The sequence below is a fragment of the Pecten maximus genome, chromosome 8, assembly GCF_902652985.1.
Source record: "Pecten maximus chromosome 8, xPecMax1.1, whole genome shotgun sequence".
Classification (NCBI taxonomy): Eukaryota; Metazoa; Mollusca; class Bivalvia; order Pectinida; family Pectinidae; genus Pecten; species Pecten maximus.
Window position 1 is genome coordinate 5,211,325 of NC_047022.1, and position 20,734 is coordinate 5,232,058.

Here is a 20,734-nt window from a genome sequence, read left to right on the forward strand (position 1 = left end):
CTGGTTTTTTTATACAGTTTTTTTGCCTGAAGAAACAGCCACAAGAACACTGGATGGTCTGTATAAGAGGTCAACGATACATACATCAGGAAGGCAACCAAACTTAGCCTCTCTTAAGCTTGTATTGTCCGACTAAGCCTTTCCAGCCCCAGACACACACAAATCAAATCGGATTTTCAAACAAGAGGCCTAAAGGGCCTGCATCACTTTCCATGCATCATTTCAGTGTTATTGGTGAAACAGTCTCAAAAGTTATATTTCATTTATTTTCCCTGATTTTGGATCAGCCCGACACATGACAGTCAATATTTTCCATTTACTAATATACAAAGCTTTCTGACCCTCAAACACTCTACTCTACTGATCATAATCAACTTAGATGTCATTCAACTGAACCACAACTATCTGCCTCTGGGGTGCAGAGGATAAATTTTTAAGTTATAATACTAGATTCTCTTCACCAAAGAATATTTAATGCTAAAAATCACTTTAGATCAAAATTCTTTTACAAAATTTTATACAGATAAACAAATATTTTCACACAAGAAATCCTAGAGGGATCTTGGCACCCACCATTGAATGATCTTTCAAAAGGTGAGAAGGAAACATGGAAAGCAGCTACCATCCTCTCCCCATATACACATACACAACACACAATATTCATTTTTAATTTAGTATACTTTATCTGTGTGAAGGTTGTTTGTATGTAGTATACTTTATCTGTGTGAAGGTTGTTTGTATGTAGTATACTTTACCTGTGTGAAGGTTGTTTGTATGTAGTATACTTTACCTGTGTGAAGGTTGTTTGTATGTAGTATACTTTACCTGTGTGAAGGCTGTTTGTATGTAGTATACTTTACCTGTGTGAAGGCTGTTTGTATGTAGTATACTTTACCTGTGTGAAGGCTGTTTGTATGTAGTATACTTTACCTGTGTGAAGGTTGTTTGTATGTAGTATACTTTACCTGTGTGAAGGTTGTTTGTATGTAGTATACTTTACCTGTGTGAAGGTTGTTTGTATGTAGTATATTTTACCTGTGTGAAGGCTGTTTGTATGTAGTATACTTTAACTGTGTGAAGGCTGTTTGTATGTAGTATACTTTACCTGTGTGAAGGCTGTTTGTATGTAGTATACTTTACCTGTGTGAAGGTTGTTTGTATGTAGTATACTTTACCTGTGTGAAGGTTGTTTGTATGTAGTATACTTTACCTGTGTGAAGGTTATTTGTATGTAGTATACTTTACCTGTGTGAAGGTTGTTTGTATGTAGTATACTTTAACTGTGTGAAGGTTGTTTGTATGTAGTATACTTTACCTGTGTGAAGGTTGTTTGTATGTAGTATACTTTACCTGTGTGAAGGTTGTTTGTATGTAGTATACTTTACCTGTGTGAAGGTTGTTTGTATGTAGTATACTTTACCTGTGTGAAGGTTGTTTGTATGTAGTATACTTTACCTGTGTGAAGGTTGTTTGTATGTAGTATACTTTACCTGTGTGAAGGTTGTTTGTATGTGGTATACTTTACCTGTGTGAAGGTTGTTTGTATGTAGTATACTTTACCTGTGTGAAGGTTGTTTGTATGTAGTGTACTTTACCTGTGTGAAGGTTGTTTGTTCGGTAAAGCTACTTCGAACTCATTTGCCTGGTAGTCTAGTGCATCAAAGAAATCTTCCTCATCTGACCCAGGAACTAAACAACAGAAGATCATCATACATAAAATACATAAAATACACACCATCATACAAAAGATATATACATCATATATGTAAAACCAATGTCACTTGGCAATATTCATTTTTTCCCAAAAAGAATAACGAGTAATTGGTGTAAAATAGTGATGTAACGATTCACCATTGCATTGATTATTGGATCGCGGAGTGGTGCATTGATGCATGGTCTATACTTGATTGTATCACGATACTTGAAAATTTGTAGTTATCTCCCTTGACCAACTTTAGCTTATGTTTTGTAGTAAAGAACATGGCTGACAAGGCTGTTCTAATGGCTTATAAAGCTACCTGTTGGAGTTCTTTCAAATCCAAATTATCTAAATTCAAGAACTCTTTGTGGGAAACAGACAAAACTTATGTTTTTTCTAACAAATGTAGACAAACACTCAAATATTCCAGAAATACCACAAACAAAACATGACTACTGTACAATGGAATACCATTATCTGATTGGTCATCAGCTTCTAATATTTTTGATATCGTATCGTATTGTGACCCCTGTATCGCAATACCAATCTTATCGCTACCCACCTTGCAATACAGGGCTCTAGTGTAAAACCAAATTGTCACCAAATATCAACAATGATTTTTGTCATTCTGCATTGTTTTGTAAAGTTGTCCCAATAGAATTTAAGTCCTGACCTTGTAAGCAGGTCAAGGTCAGTTACTGGAATGAAGATATCAGTTCTTAATTCTGTTAGGCTAATTAAGGGCCAAATGTGACTGAGCTTTTTGGTTAACAAGAACATTTAAATAAGATTTTAAAAATTTGACCCCTGTGACTTTGAAAGCTATCTTTACAGGCCAGGGACAGGGAATATCAAAACAAGCCATAAAATCATTCAATAACAAAAAATATTCTACAAAATTCTAATTAAGTTTTTTTTTACCCTTACCCATCTCCTTATTGTCTGAGACCTTAGAGTGCATGGATCGCTTGGCCTGCGTTTCCAGTGAAACCTGGTCCTTAGCCAATTGTTCCACCATTTCTTCCAATTTCATTCTCTGCTCCTGTTCGAAGTGTACGATCTTTTGCAGGCGTTTTACTTGTCCTTGTGCCGATTCCAGGTATTCTGAACATGCCTGACAAAAGGCAAAAAAATGAACTTACTATTTGATGGATATCTTTAAAGTTGACACATCACCGATAAAAAGTACTCTCAGTTGAATACAAGAATATAAGACTCACTTTCATTTTTTATACAATACAAAAAGTGACATATTTTCCACTCATTCCTTCCAAAAGTTTGAGATTCTTTTCTCATCTTTTAAATTTTGAAGAGAATAGATAATTAAGTACATCTTAAAGAAATTCTTCCATATCCCCCGCTGTATTTCTTATAAGCACTATATTAGGATGCTGTTCTTGATATTTTTCATTTGTTGGTGTTATTTACATATTTATAATTAGACCTATTTCTATGCCATATTTGCTATTATCTGTATTCTGTGAGAAGATATAGTGATTATTCTCTCAGCACTGTTGCATCTGAAAGTACATAAATTGATTATACAGAACATTGCACGGTTGAAGTCTGCAGAAGCCAGGGAAGTACTCCACAAGAAAAACTAAACTCATGTGAAAATGCATTAAAATAAGTCACCTGAAATGTAAGACTTATCTTTTTCTTCAAATCTTAATTATCATTTGATAAAAAAGAGAACCAAGAAATAAAATCTAAGACAGATCTAAGCTAAATTTTCTGAGAAATAGTAATAACAAACTTCAACTGTCAAACTCCTGTACGCCATCACTATCAAATTAGAAATGGCAGTAAAACAACTAGCTAAAGAGACCAGTCAAGCTGGAGATATATGTATACCCTTCCAGTAATTCAAGAAATCACGTTTCAACTCTGAAAATCCAAGATGGCCACCTTTTGACCTTTTTGTTGTCACAATCACACCCAAAATTAAAGGGGAACAACAAAGGACAAAGAGAAACCTGCATATGCAGTATGAAAAATATCTCTCCAGTACTTTAAAAATCAAAGTACTGGAAGTACTGTAAACGAACATTATTGTTTAATGCAAAATCAGTAATCTTCTTAGTTTTAAGTTGATAGATTTACTGATATCGGTTTAGGAATTAGGAAATGTTTGCAGCTGTTCTGATTTGATTGTACACATGCATGTTTCTGTAAGGTCCTAATTGAAATTGGAAGTTTGTTGATCTATCTTGGATCGATGAAAATAAAATATGTCTTCTTTCTTTCGGGAAGGCATCATCAGTTATAATACAGACAGGACTCTGTGACCTTCATGATGCCAACTTCTAATATGCACTAAATTTAGGCTAGTTCCATCGTTAGTTTGGCATACATAGTTGTATTTCAACTAAATATGATGAAACACACATAAAGAATTACTGAAAACCAAAACCAGAGCTGCTAATCAAGGCCCGAATTAGGAATGTATCTTATTGAAACTGTACTCAAGCATTTATGGTACTTCAAAAAAAAAAAAAAATGACTCCTTTTGTTCAGGAATCATTTGATGTTAATAAATCTGTATATGAGAAGATAAACTTCTGTTATAATTACAGTATTGTAAACAATGTGATAAAGAATAACAACCAGATAAAGACTATCTTCATTGAATAATTCAGCAAACAGGAAAAGAAAACTTCAAGATTCATTTTCAACTTCAAACTTGATCACAAAGATTACAGTCCATTCGATTGGACGACACATTCCCTATTTATTGTCCTTTTCCAATGTTGATCATCCAATCATACTGAACCACACAATTCAGCAATGTAATTGCACAAATCACACCTTTATGTGGTGAGAACATTTTTGGGGGTGTTAAAAGATTTCATAACTGTATGCAAATTGTGAAGCATTCCATATCTATAACTATATATATAACAGTACGTGTATATATTTACACATATCAAAATTGGAATGACACAGGAGATTTGCAAGTTTAAGTTCACCATCAGTCATGGGAGGTTTATGTAAAATGTTATATTTACCGGGGTAATTAGTAATTTTGAGAATATATCTATGAAGCTCTATTCTGTACATTCTACCAGTGCTTAGAGAATGGACACAATTTTATGTTCTCCAATGTCAAAATTAATCATATGTAAAATATTTGGGGTTTATTCGCCATTCTAGGCCTGATTGCCGTCATAGTAAAATTACCAAAATGGACTTGAAATCAATATTTTTAAGAGAATGATATATGACTTGAATATTTCATAAAAATAATGTAATACATCGTTTATTGACTTCATTCAGATCTTCAGACACCACATAATTTGTGAAGTCATATATAGAAATATATTAACCATTTTGTTACTATTTATAGTTCACACAAGTAAGCACTAGATGTAAGCAGTAAGTATATGTACCGCTATCTACTGGCAAGACTTTGAGTACAGTAAACTACACTCGCTTTGTGGATATTGACAGGATAACATATATTTACATACTAATTCAATTTTAGAATTGTAACTGAAATCTTGTAACAGCATGGCACAAATAGTCATCTGAACACGTGTTGTATATTGAAAAATTATTTAAGGTAAATTTTCAGTTTATCAATTCATTGATTACTCCGTGTTTGAAGTATGGTGTAGTGAGAATTTCAAGTCTTGATCATGACTTGATGAAAATTTTAAATTAACAAATTATTAAAATGAATTTGTTTGAAAAATAACACAAGTTCCACAGCAATATTATATAGAGAATCAATCACAATATATCAAAAGTTATAAAACTACAAATAACAATTAACGGCTGAATATCAAATAAAGTGAATATCACAAGTTTTTTTGCATTTGTTTTTAGATAATCCGGATTTCGGTTTTCCGGCTTTAAAAAAAAACGAGAAGTATTTTAATTGCCGTTATAGTTGAATTACCAAAATGTACCTAAAATCAGTATTTCTAAAAAAAAAATCTATGACTTGAATATTTCATAAAAATAATTTAATACATCGTTTATTCACTTCATTCAGATCTTCAGACACCGCATAATTTGTGAAGTCATATATAGAAATATATGAACCATTTTTGTTATTGATTTATAGTTCACACAAGTAGGCACGAGATGTAAGCAGTACGTATATGTACCGCTATCTACCGGCATGACTGAGTACAGTAGACAACACTCGCTTTGTGGATATTGACAGTATAACATATATTTACATACTAATTCAATTTTAGAATTATAACTGAAATCTTGTAACAGCATGACACAAATAGTCATCTGAACATGTGTTGTATATTGAAAAATTATTTAGGTAAATATTAACTCATTTGCTTGACTTTTAGAATTGTAACTGAAATCTTGTAACAGCATGGCACAAATAGTCATCTGAACATGTGTTGTATATATATAATTGAAAAATTATTTAGGTAAATATTAACTCATTTGCTTGACTTCAATTTTCAATTTATCAATTCATTGATTACTGTGTTTGAAGTATGGTGTAGCGAGAATTTCAAGTCTTGATCATGACTTGATGAACGTTCTAAATTAACAAATTTTCAAAATGAATTTGTTTGAAAAATAACACAAGTTCCACAGCAATATTATATAGAGAATCGATCACACTATTTCAGAAGTTATAAAACTAGATCTACAAATAATAATTAATGGCTGAATGTCAAATTAAGTGAATATCACAAGTCTTTTTGCACTTGTTTTTAGATAATCCGGATTTCCGTTTTCCGTCTTTGAAAAAAAATTACATAGGCGTATTGCATAGTAAACGTAGCCATGTGTACATATGTAACAGCTGATTTCAATCAGATTGACTTAACATGAACTTAACACCGTCTCAGTAGTTCGTCCCAATCGAAAATTTGATCGTGAATTCGGTATTTTGCAAATTCTTTCAAAATACTTTCAGGTAAAGAAAAAAAAAGCATATTGTCTCTATACACACACCAAAGATTAATAGATCCTATATTGGGTCCATTCTCTCGTAAAAATATCAATTTGGGTCCACTATCGGCCATTTCGGTAATTCAACTCTAACGACAATCGGGCCACGATTCGCAAATGAAAAATTAATTTAAAATTCGTAAACCTCTAATATTTTATATATGATACAATTAGGCATTGAAAAACATATATGTGGGTCAATTCTCTGAAAATAATGCCAATTTATATTATAATTAAGCCCAATTTTTCTTCGTTTCGGTATTTCCAAGTCTGCTTCACCTGTGGTCCGTTTCAGTAAATATTCTCGACTTTGCCGAAATAAAAACAAGCTATATAATTGTTCATTTTAAACATGACAACTGCCAACCACACGTATCTAAAAGTGTTATTGTTGATATCATCTGAATATTGCCGTAGTTATCTGTCACTTCGATTGTAAACCCATTGCAAAAGTCATGGAAGAATCGACCAATCAAATTGGTTTAACGTTTGATTTCCGTAATCTTGCAGTTACCTCCCTTACAACAGTAAATACGTTCTTAGTATCGCCTACAACAACCAATCCCGTGCACATGGCAACAAGATATTATCATTTGCATTTGATTTATTGGTCGTTTCGTCAAAGGAAAATGGAATATGGAAATCGATGACAATGTTAACGCTATGACCAGTCACCCTGACCACAAATGCCACCTAGTATCTACCCTTTCTCGCAAACATGTACTGTACAGTAACCTATACTGGTATGATACAATGTATCGTCTCGTATGCCGTTATTGATATATTTCTTTCTCTAAATTATATAAATACTCATCTAGTTGATAATGATGTAACATTCTAGAATGTATATAATACACATTTAAGTAAATCGCGGACATATTTGCAGACCGATGCTATAATGTCAGCCGTTTTGGAATGAACACGGAAGAGCAAAACTTTCTAAACATCCGGAGACGAATGCGCCTGCGCAATATTTGTTTACATAAATATATTGACCTGGAGTTATTCGCAAAGTTCAGGTTCATTTAGTCTTCACATTTCGCTAGCGTTATGCATTTCTCAAATCGTATGCATCTTGAAAACATCTACTGAATACATTTCAACATTTTCGGTAAAACTACTACATAAAACGAAGATAATTTTGCAAGTAAATTATTTGAAGCGTAAGGCAATGGGGGCAGCCATATTTCATTGAAACAGACAGTAGATGGCGTATTGGTGAATGTGGCTACCAAATATGGTCATATTTCTCAGTCCAGTTCTTGATGGCAATAACCGAACATTAATGTTCGTTTAAAAAATAGTAAATTAGATAATGGACTGACCATGGACCACAGATCAGATGGTAGGCTAAAAATAGACTGCTGGCATATACCTTGTTCATCTAGCAAATTTTATCAAAAGATGAACAGAATATTTGTAAGTTATCCCTGGGGAACCTACAAACAAGTTCTGAGAAAGATCTATGAAGAACGTTCTGAAAAATAGCCATAACAATCGTTTATTCAAAATGGCCACCCATCTGCAATCTTGTTTAATTTTCTGATCAGTCTTATAACTGAACATTCACACTTAGGGACTGAGGGAAGTACCTATGACATTTCAGAGAGATCCTTCACATATTTTTCAAGAAATAATGAAAACAATTATTGAAGTTGGAAAAAAATATTCAAACATCTTGAACACTAAGTATTTAAAGCTTACATTGATCATAGCATTTGATGTTATCCGAAACATAGTTGCTCTCTCGTTGACAACCTTCAATTTGCTTCCCGCATCATCAGTATTGTTGAGGGTCTCTAGTTCTGTGAGAGCTCTCTGGAGACCACTGCCATGCTTGGAGATCAGATCGTTACAGGTATTCATATCCTCTAGTTTTGAGGAGAGTGTCTTAAGCATGTTCTGTAACTCATTCTTATCTGGCTCGGGAGCCTCTTCCTCATCACTGTCTGTTGATCAAAGATTATTAAAAACATTCAGAATCAATGTAATAAAGGTGTATTGCCTAAAACCTATTTTGTGTGGGACTTGCTGATTTTGCTAAGGGTGATATCACATTAAGGACACACTGAAAGGCTTTATGTGTACCGGGCAGGTTAATCTTGGCAGGTCCCTAGTTGTATTTTATTCAAGCTTGAGAAAAATCTTTCTAGTACTTCGGACAAGATGAGCTAAAAAATACCCCAGATGCTCAATGTCAGTGTGCAGTGATGACTATTATATCACATATGTGGTTTCACAAAATTTCTTTTTTGATAAATACTGAAGGAGTTGTCTGGATAAGATTTGATCAGTCTACAAAAGTCTGACTAAAGGGTTATAACTGCCATACAAATAGGCAAATCACAGTTGAACTTTTTTTTACATCAACAGAATTTTCATGAAACTGAAGGATTTTTTTCAGCAAAGTACAAACAACCAAATACCAGTATTGTTGCAAGGGTATAATGAACAACCAAATCTATTAATCAAAGGGGTCCCAAGATATGGCATTGATTAAGAGCACAACATAACACAACACAATGAGACGGATTGACAGAGGTATAGATGATATCTAACTGTGTCTTCAGAAATACCCAATATATTTCACTCGCGTGGCTAATATTTTGATATTTTTCACGAGTGAAATATATTTGGTATTACTGAGGATAATGTATAAGATATTCTGTTTATTACATTTTATTGCAAAATACACCAAGGAAGCTCAATCTCTCCCAGAATTCATTGCAGTCCCCTGTCAACGGCTCAAAAATGTACGACAAATCATTATGTATTCTATCCTGCATTATGACGTCAAATAACATGACAGAGCTATATGCAAATCTTAATTTTCCCCACTGTCGTTTGTAAGCAGTGTTCTGATTGGTCAAATATGAAAAAGTGATATTTTTCACTACTAAAAATATAGTGATATTTTTCAAAAGTGAAAAATATCAGAGAATGAATAATTTTTTTATATATATTTCACTGGTAAAAATGTAAAAAAAGAATGATTTTCCCTAAATAAAATAGCAGAGGCATAAACAAAACCGTTTCACAATACAACAGACACTGAAAAATACCACAAACACTTAATCTGACTTTATAATCAATTAAACACTGCATTTTCTATCTCTCTTGTGAAGTATAGGTTGTGTTGATAACTATATGAAATCGTGTACCTGGTTCAGAATGGGCATCATTTTTAGCCAGCTCCAGGGCTGTGACCCACTTCTGTCTCTCCACCTCAGAGGTAGCCTTGAGATAGAAGGTCTGTGTGCCTCCATTGGAGATGACGATAGTGTTAGAATCCTCTGTGTGGATGAAGGCATTGGCCAAGTTGATTGTTCCTCGACAAGTGTGTGCCATTTCCGCCTGTGATCTATTAAAACAATACACAATAATTTTTTTATAACAGAATATTTTAGGATCATAATTATGACATGTGAGGACCACTTAACCCTTTCAACCCCACAAAACTTAAGTGGACTCTGCCATTCATTCATCATTTAAAGTTCAATAAGGTCAGTAGGGGCGAAAGGATTAACAGACAATTTATTCAAGTTTGTTTATTTTTTTCATTATGTTACAGCATAAAGTCAAACTCTGTTATCTCAAACTCCAATAATTTGAAGAATCTCCTTAACTGGAACAAAAAGTTCTGCTCTGAGAGTAAAAATTCTATAAATAAATAAATACTCAGTTACCACAAATACTCAGGGTATACGTATCTCAAAATATTTTTTTTATGATCCAGCTGCTGACCTTAAGATAATGAGATTCAAATGTATGTCATAAAACTGTGGTAGTATTTTGATATTCCTTATCAGCTATCAATACCAATACATTTATAACTTGAGTACTGACATTTAAGAAAGGGACCTACATGTACAATGTGTGCGACTCGAAATCCAAGCTTAATATAGACAGACAGATGGAGACTGACAACCTTGCAATATAATATTCTAAGTGTGTTTTTAATAAACTAGATCTGTCGCTAGGATGATTGGTTAACCCCACCCCACCCCCCACCCCTGATTCCCATTCTGTTCTAAAAACTTGTTGATTGGGATAAAAGAAGCCAAACAGCAGACCAAAATAGGAAGCACAGATGCACAACAAGCAGACTAAATCAGTGAAATTTTAAAAAATTGTACATGTGCAATTATATGAAAACTGTTGAAGGAGTTGTCTTGAAGAGATTCAAGAAATAGAATACACTTATACAGGCAATGGTATATATGTGTACCTCTTCATTGTGTGCCGTCTAAATCAGTGAAGTTTGAGAAGTGCAGAGAACCTAATTACATTTAGGTATACCCCTATCTCCTTCGTCAAAAATCTGTCCTCGGATGAAATATCTTCAAATTTTGATTTTTAGAGTAGTCAAGTTCGACCTTTGGCCTTTGACCTTAGCCGATACATACAAAATCTCATCAGGTGTAGAATTCCATGGTGTGGTGTCATAACTCTATAATGGTGGGCCTAAAATGGACCCCTGATTTTTTTTTCACTCGATCATAATTTGATAAATTACAAATTGCCAGAAGGAATATCATTAATATTCATTTTCTGTGATTAATTCTCATTTTCTATCATTTTCAATTTTCCATTGTGCTATAAAAGATAATATATGGACCAATATATAGTGTATTAGACTTGTTTTTACATATATTTTGTTTTTTATATACATAATCATGCATCCATATACATCACAGTACTTTGTTTTCTACCATCATAGCTGCATGTACTGGTATTATTTTATGTAGTGCATTCAAAACTTGTATTTCATGCAACCTTTATCCATCACAAAAACACAAAATCATATCTTTTGAAGAAAAAATATGCATACAGTCATGAACAAAGGGTCAAATCTGAAGTGCTTATCAAACTGACATAGAACAGGCACACTACAAGTGCAATTAATCAGTAGGAAGATTCCTCAAAACTCGTCAATGGGGGATAACTCATGAAAACTTGTCAGTGGGGAGAAAATTCTTCATTGGAAATGCATTACAAGAGGACCATCAGTCTGAACAATCATCTGAGTTCGTATATGCATACTTATGTACTAGTACTTCTGCATGCAAACAAAAGGCAATTTCAATACCTATATATAGGTCACTTGAGACCTTGTCATCAAAGGGGAGATAACTATCCAAAATCAATCAATAGGGAGATAAGTCATCAACATTAATTGATGGGGAGATATATAACACCAAAATTCATCAATGAAGAGATAGCACCATTAAACTTCATCAATGGGAAGATAGATCATAAAAACCTAAATTGATCAATGGGTAGCTAATCAAAATTCATCAATGGGCAGACAGTTATAACTCCATCAATGGAAAGAAAGTTCATCATTTTTACCATGGAGTGAAAACTCATCAAAATTCAACAATTGGTGATACAGAAATTGCACTTCAAATTTATCAATGCTGCGATAGTTCATCAAAATTCATCAATATGGAGATAACACAACGAAATTAAATTCATAAATTATGACATAGCTTCATCAAAATTAATTAGTCGAAAGATAGATATCATTTCCTTTCCATACGGATAACTTATCAAAATTCAACAATGGGAGATACAAACTGATGCTGAGAATTCATCAACTAGGAGATAGCTCATCAAAATTCATCAAAGGGGAAATAACTCTGCTCATCATTATCAAAATACTTAAATGGACAGATAGCTCACTATTTCTTTTTTATGTGGAGATAACTCATCAAAGGGGAGATAACTCATCAAATTCATCAAAAGGGAGATAACTCATCAACATTAATCAACAGGGAGATTAGATCATCAAAATTAATAAATAGAGAGATAGCACATTAAAAATTAATCAATTGGGAGATATTAAATTTATCAAAATTCATCAAAGGGGAGATAAATTGTCAAAATTAATCAACTGGGAGATAACACATCAAAATTCATCAATGGGAAGATTAGATCATCAAAATTAAGTAATGGAGAGATAGCTCACCAAAATTCCCCAATGGGAAGATAACTCATCACCAAAAATATCCAAGGGAAGACAACTACTCACCTATGCCTCCATGCTCTAAGAGAAAGGTTCACAGAGTAACATGAACAGAGGTACCAAATAATGGACATACATATACCTATAGAAAATCTTGTCAACTTTAATATTTTATATACAACAAGGTTTAACAAGTAACTCAGCCCTTCAGTTCTTTTTTCATATATAACTTATAATAGGCCTAGAAAACAACAAGAGGCCCGGAAAGGAGAAGAGATGAGGGGCTGCTGGCAATATATTGATCTCAGAGCAAACTGTATACACTGAGTATATCGTTTTCCTTTTACCTGAGGAATCTTCAGACAAATGATTGTTTAATTTCATTCCTATATATAAGAGAACCAATTATGTTTTCAGTATTGAGCCTCACCAATCATTCCTGCATTTAGTCGAAGCTGTATCCCACTGTTGGAACATTAACTTGAGAAGAAGTTTAAAAGGTGTTATTAAGGAAAACTGTGATTGTGCAAACATGTTACAGAATATTATACAAAAATAACAACACTTATAATAATAGTCACTATGCTGGCCTCATCTTCTGAACAAATTTAAGGTAAATCCCATAGGTGGAACTTTATATATGTGAAATGTAAAAAGTTTACAGGGATTGGCCATGGACAGCAGAGGGAGCACTGCTGATAATGACAGACAAAACATCGATGGATATATATCCCTTCAGGTCAGATGACCTTATAATTAGCATATTTCTAAAGTTTTGTTTTTATACTAATGTGAAAATGACAACTGCTTTCAAACTGGTGTTCAAACATATATATACAAAATTTCTAACAAAAAACAAGAGGCCCATGGGCCTTAACGGTCATCTGACAAACACTTACACTCACAGCAGGGACACACACCCCAATCCAGCATTATTACCATAAATTATTTATCGCAGCCAGTTATGTTTTAGATCAAATTTGGTTTTTATCCATTTAGCTTGTCCAGGAAGAGCAGCATCATAAAGCAAAATTTTAGCCAAGTTCCCATTTTTGGGGCATGCCCCTCTGTCCCAATGGGTCAGACAAGACTCATTTATATCAATTAGGATTGCCTTTCCCCAATGATGTTTCATACTAAATATGGTTGTAATCAATTCAGGCATTAAGGAGGAATTGCATTTTTAAGAAATGTTTAACCTAAGCGCTCCTTTTGCCCCATCTTTTTTTCCCCAGGGGTCAAACCTGTCTCATTAAAAACTATGATTGCCGTCACCTTATGTTTCACATCAAATTTGGTTGTAATCCACCAAAAGGTTAGGGAGGATTAGGATTTAACAGCAAATATTCACCAAAGTTCCCCTTTTGGGGCCCTGCCCCTCAGACCCCAGGGGTCACACTAGCCTCGTTTATATAAAATATGACCATCCTTCCCAAAGGATGTTTCACACCATATTTCGTATTAATCCACCTAACGGTTAGAGAGAAGTAGGATTTATAGCAAAAATTCACCAAAGTTCCCCTTTTGAGGCCCCGCCCCTCTGGCCCTAGGGGTCAAACCAGCCTCATTTATATAAAATATGATTGTCCTCCTCCAATGATGTTTCACACCAAATTTGGTAATAATTCACTATGGGTGTTAGGAGGAGTAGGATTTTACAGCAAAATTTCATCAAAGTTCCCCTTTTGGGGCCCTGCCCCTCTGGCCCCAGGGGCCACACCAGCCTCATTTATACAAAATATGACCACCCTCCACCAATGATGTTTCACACAATATCTGGTTGAAATCCACCAAAGGGTTAAGGACGAGTAGGATTTTATAGCAAAATTTCATCAAAGTTCCCTTTTTTGGGCCCGTCACTCTGGCCCCAGGGCTCACACCAGCCTCATTTATATAAAATATGACCACCCTCCCCCAATGATGTTTCACAACATATCTGGTTGAAATCTACTAAAGGGTTAAGGAGGAGTAGGATTTTATAGCAAAATTTCATCAAAGTTCCCCATTTGGGGCCCCACCCCTCAGGCCCCAGGGGTCACACTAGCCTCATTTATATAAAATATGACCGCCCTCCCCAAATGATGTTTCACAACATATCTGGTTGAAATCCACTAAAGGGTTAAGGAGGAGTAGGATTTTATAGCAAAATTTCATCAAAGTTCCCCATTTGGGGCCCCACCCCTCAGGCCCCAGGGGTCACACTAGCCTCATTTATATAAAATATGACCGCCCTCCCCAAATGATGTTTCACAACATATCTGGTTGAAATCCACTAAAGGGTTAAGGAGGAGTAGGATTTTATAGCAAAATTTCATCAAAGTTCCCCATTTGGGGCCCCGCCCCTCAGGCCCTAGTGGTCACACCAGCCTCATTTATATAAAATATGACCGCCCTCCCCAAATGATGTTTCACAACATATCTGGTTGAAATCCACTAAAGGGTTAAGGAGGAGTAGGATTTTATAGCAAAATTTCATCAAAGTTCCCCTTTTGGGGCCCCGCCCCTCAGGCCCCAGGGGTCACACCAACTTCATTTATATAAAATATGACCACCCTCCCCCAATGATGTTTCACACCAAATTTAGTTGTACTCCACCTAAGGGTAAAGGAGGAGTAGGATTTTATAGCAATATTCACCTAAGTTCCCTTTTTGGGGCCCCGCCCTTCTGGCCCCAGGGGTCAGACCAGCCTCATTTATATAAAATATGATTGCCCTCCCCCAATGATGCTTCAAACCAAATTTGGAAGTAATCCACCCAAGCGTTAAGGAGGAGTAGCGTTTTGAAAGAAAAAGTTTACGGACGGCGCACGGCGCACGGCGCACGGCGACGGACGAAGCACGATGACTATAGGTCATCCTGACCCTTTGGGTCAGATGACCTAAAAAAGCCAAGCAAACACAAACTTGCCAACTGATCATGATTATATTATAATCATATGATGTTACTAGTCAGTTAAATCAATTTGTACAAATTTATGCTAATTGGCGTCCGACATACTCTATTCACATCAGATGAAAATTCATACGGTCTCACTCTAGTAAAATTTAGTTTTGATAAGGTATAAATCCCTAGAACAAATTTTAAGAGGGAATTCTATCTTTAACTTTCCAGGGCTTTTTCTGAGGTCTTTTTGGGGCCGTTATTGGACCTCATTCCCAATTGAAATTATTTCATATTGAAGCCAAATTTCCAATGTTTGTAGTTTTCTAGTACAGTACGCCTGGAAAAAAACTTTCCCAATTTATGAGTTTCTTCCAAAAATTAGACCAATTCAAAGGCCCAATCGATATTGCAATCCCATGAAAAAAAACTCAACTTTTTCCTCTTGATTTTCTTTGGTGATGTTCATTTAACTACGGTTAGAAATGACATAAATTAAGGGTATAGGATCCGGATATCTAACTAAATACTATTTTGTTCTAGAAGCATGTAGCATGCTGTCAACAAACTCCATTCTCTTTCCTATTACAGTGTATAATAAATATATCCTATAGCAGAATCAATATTGTAATAAGCATGTAAATACCACCATATTGCTCTGACACGCAAAAACTTTTTGGAGTGTAATGACAATTCGGTGGTGACATGGTTGCTAATTTAACCCTGGTAAATACTAGCCGCAATATACCGCTCGGCTAGAGAGATCTCTTTAGCTCGATCGGTTGAGCGTAAGACCAGTAAGCCAGAGATCCCGGGTTCGATCCCTAGCAGAGGCAGTAATTTAAATTGAATTTATCATGCGCTCCGTTACATTGGCGCCCATGTAGGGACCCGCGAAAATTACTCAGCCTTGCCCCACAAGCATCGCTGTTACCCCTGGAAACTCAAGGAGGAGTTCTTTCCTGGAGGGGGAGTATGTAACCCTGGTAAATACTAGCCACAATATACCACTCAGCTAGAGAGATCTCTTTAGCTCGATCGGTTTAGCGTAAGACTAGTAAGCCAGCGATCCTGGGTTCGATCCCTAGCAGAGGCAGTGATTTAAATTTAATTTATCATGCGCTCTGTTACATTGGCGCCCATGTAGGGACCCGCGAAAATTACTCAGCCTTGCCCCACAAGCATCGCTGTTACCCCTGGAACCTCGAGGAGGAGTTCTTTCCTGGAGGGGGAGTATGTAACCCTGGTAAATACTAGCCACAATATACCACTCAGCTAGAGAGATCTCTTTAGCTCGATCGGTTGAGCGTAAGACTAGTAAGCCAGAGATCCCGGGTTCGATCCCTAGCAGAGGCAGTGATTTAAATTTAATTTATCATGCGCTCTGCTACACTAGTTTGTGGTGTATAGTTAAACATTGGAACATATATTATGAATCACATTTGTGAGCAAATGTTTTGGGGTGGAACGTCTGTAAATTCTCTAGTGTATATTAAATGGGTAAAAGTCCAGAAGGTTATTTTTTCGAGGGGGTTTAAGCGATTTTGTAACTTATTCAACCCATTTATTAATTCTGAGAGATGTCAAAACATTCTTAAATACAACAGGCCTAAAACATATAATTCTTATTTCAGAAAATCCTGACCCCGGTATCTCCCGTGTTATGACGGTCACCGGTGCAAGGTTATTGACATATGGAGCATATTTTTATAAATTTATTCACGGACCCATATATAAGGTAATTGTGTGTACTGGTATTATGTGCATGCTTGCATCTGGAACATTATCATTAATTCCATATGCAGAAATCTGAAATGATTGCTTTTTGAAAGATCTCTTCTGCTAACCTCTCTTTTTTATTTACCTGTAGTACGAAAGTAGACCATTTTGAAGCACAAACCATCGTTTCTGGTACCCCCTCAAATAGTTGGTCCATTTATACAGCCAGCCTCGATACTGGGACTGATGTTGGGGCCTAGATTCAGACATTTTAAGGCTCAGAGCTTAAGTCTTGTGACACTTGTCATTGCTTATCGAGTCATCGGAAGATGGCCGGCGACACGTCACTACCATCCTCTAATTATGCTTGCGACTTCCTGATTAAAAAAATACGCGTACTGTTAAAACCGTCGTTTGTAAACAGACATGTATAATTATAGATATCAAGATAAATATAATTATTTGATAATATTCGTGATAAATGAAATAAGTCATTGAATATTAGGAACTATTTTTTAGCGTATGAATAATATGTGATATGTACAAGTGCAAAACACGTATATCGATCCAAAACCGTTCCAACCCCTACGTTCTCAACACTCTCTACCTATAATTTATCGAAAATTTGTGTAGATTGGGAAGATTTTAAAATATATACATATATATTGCAAACATTTCCGTTCGTTGATATAAACTCAGGAGTATTCATCTGTTTAGTTTTTATTGAAAAATACTAACCCCAACCAGAGACGTTTATATCAGGTATACAGTATACGTCTCTGCCCCAACGTCAGGGTCGTCTTGACGAGTAGGAGCATCTCTGGTTAAAACAACCTCACAAGTGTTTTTGTTTTATAAGAATATTAGCGCAGAAGATATATTATTACCACAAACATTCCAAAATGCCACAGAAACTATGAATAGGCTGGAATGAAAATCTAAAAATCCTATAAATCTATAAATAGAAATGTTAATCAAATGCAGACGTCTGTGACTGTATCTAGATTCTAGTAGGCCTAAGAACTATTTTGATGAAAGAGTATATATATATAAGTTAAGGGACTTTCCTAGATTCCACGTATGCTTTCCTATGCAATATCTAAGTTAAGGAATTTCCTTACGTTATGTTCCTAACGTCACTGACTAATATTCATGTATAAGTTTATAGGAATCATTGACTATGACACCGGGGCCGGGTACGTGTAGCTTTATAAGTCTGTAAAGGATCATGCTACACCACTGTGACATCTATGCCATCTTAATATGGTACTTTATTTATGACTCTAGACAAGGATCATCTAGTGTTGTTATAACTTGTGCCCAATCCATTTTGCTTTGATTTATGGCAATAAAAATATGTTTATTGTAGTTCTCTAGCCAACCAAATTTTATAATTTGAAATTATGCAAATAATGCTTCAACAAAGTTAATTAGTGCTATTTTTATATAGTAGTCAACACCAGTGATATATATATATATATGTTATTACAGTATTGTTAACGATCCTCTCACCGAAAAACATATTTCCTCGAATTTAGTTTATTTACTGTCAGAACGTTTCCTGGTTTCTTTCTTTCTTTCTTGTCATTATTTACGATTAAATATCCTTCCACGATCACTCGACCACACCTTCCGTGTGTTAATTGTATATATATCTGGTCTATATTTCAACGCAGGTAAATTCAGAACCCCCATGGAGTCTGTTTTCGTAGCTCGGTCTTTTATTCTCTGTACATTCTCTAACTCGACCCATATTCCCGCACAATTCAGTACCATAAAAAATACATTTAAGAAAAACAAACATATTGACTTTATGCTTCTGATCACAAGCTTTAACATTATTTCGTTATAAAAAAAAAAGGAAAAAAAAGATAAGATTTTAAGAAAAAAAAATTATTAGCTGCGTCAATTTTTTCATTGAAACTTACACCAGTAATCTCTTACGCAGTTTTAAGAAAAGGATTATTTTGACAACTTCTATGTTAATTCACGAACTCAGACAGATACCTATATGTATATATCTAAGTCGGTGGTTAAATTATTTAAATATTTTGTCGTAATAATAGCTATACCGAGATGTACATTTTGTATCCTGTCATGTCATGCGAATTAGATATTTCTGCCGTGAAATTCAGTAGAAAAGGCTACATATGTTGTTTTATATACAAGACAGAATGTTGTATTATTATTGTTTGTATGTTGTGATGTTTGTGTACGATGTTATGATTTCAAGTTCCTCGGATGTTTCCTATTATTCCACATGTCTGACTGTTTTGATGGCAACACCATGAGCATAACATTTAAGGTGGCCGGGTGGCACAGTGATAACACACTTGCCTGCATAAAGCACCCGAAGTAGAAACATTTCATCTATGTTTTTGCATAGATTACTAAATGTTCGTAAGTACCCCTAATTGTATGGTGTATTTCGAACTTGGTAGATATCCTTTATATATTACACGTAAATGTAGAATAATAAAATACTGGCTAAAATTTAAAAAACACAGAAAATTGTATTTTACAAGCATGTTACAGAGAAATGGTAAAAAAAATAACGATATCTAGATAATTGGTATTAAGAATGAGCTATATAGATTGGGATTAGGGTATATATGGGAGTTATACCATGTGGACAAAAATATATATCCTGTTTATAAAGAAAGGATAATTGACATCTCTCGTCAAGAGTGTTTTGAAAAAATAAATTCTTCGCCAAAAGGTAGCTTGTATAGATTTCTTTGTAATAATTTTTGCATGCAAGATATTTAACGAAGCCACTCGATACTTTGAGCTTAAAAGAAATTAGTAGAATTCGTTAGTCTTCTCATGAGTTACGTATTGAAACTGGGAGATATCATAATATAGAAAGAAATCGTAGGTTGTGCTCACTTTGTATGTTGCAAGATATTGAAGATGAATTCCATTTCATCTTAAAGTGTCCTTATTTTGATTTATTACGAAAGAAATACATTAAACCTCATTATATTAGAAATCCTAGCATGTTCAAATTAATAGAGCTGTTAACAACAAATAATAGAAAGGATATCTCAAATCTTGCTAAATATCTTAAGTTTGCAAGGAAGAGAAGATTAGTAGGGCTTAATAACCAATAATGGTGTATAGTGATATAATGTGTCTCACACATATGTTTTATTACTTTATTAGTAGTTGATATGTCTCTATGGGCGATTCCAGTACAAATCTATGATATGATATTGTTTATGATGTCAGTAGTAAATTAATTGTTAGGGGGGAGAGATAACCTATCCTTGGGTGGAATTTACCCATGGTTAGGTTATCTCTGTGGCGTTTTGCATATCCCCATCTTAGACTTGATGTAACAATGTATGTAAAATGTATATATACATTATTGATATCCTTACGTCGTTAATAAAACGGCCTTATTTCAATTCAATTTGGTGTTTGTTAATTTATTAATAATTATGTGTTACAAGTCTAACAAGCTTGCCATGGGAATAGAGGAATCATCTATAAGAATTGTTATATACATGTATATAATACATATGAATATGTGGGA

The 20,734-nt window shown here is 34.6% G+C and overlaps 1 protein-coding gene across 3 annotated transcripts in view; it reads right to left on the reverse strand.

The window, feature by feature from the left end:
- The window catches only part of LOC117333117 (oxysterol-binding protein 1-like), a 35,561-nt gene extending 18,030 nt beyond the window's left edge, over positions 1–17,531 (reverse strand). For 2 of the 3 annotated variants that reach the window (XM_033892250.1, XM_033892249.1), the window contains exons 1-6: positions 17,342–17,531; positions 12,663–12,677; positions 9,790–9,989; positions 8,333–8,577; positions 2,627–2,813; positions 1,596–1,689 (exon numbers count right to left, since the gene is read on the reverse strand). In XM_033892250.1, the coding sequence (XP_033748141.1) occupies positions 1,596–1,689; positions 2,627–2,813; positions 8,333–8,577; positions 9,790–9,989; positions 12,663–12,677; positions 17,342–17,466 (866 nt within the window). In that variant the 5' untranslated portion in view covers positions 17,467–17,531. The remainder of the gene's footprint in view (positions 1–1,595; positions 1,690–2,626; positions 2,814–8,332; positions 8,578–9,789; positions 9,990–12,662; positions 12,678–17,341) is intronic. The other variant, XM_033892251.1, reaches the window with a different exon arrangement.
- Between the last annotated feature and the right edge of the window lie 3,203 nt (positions 17,532–20,734).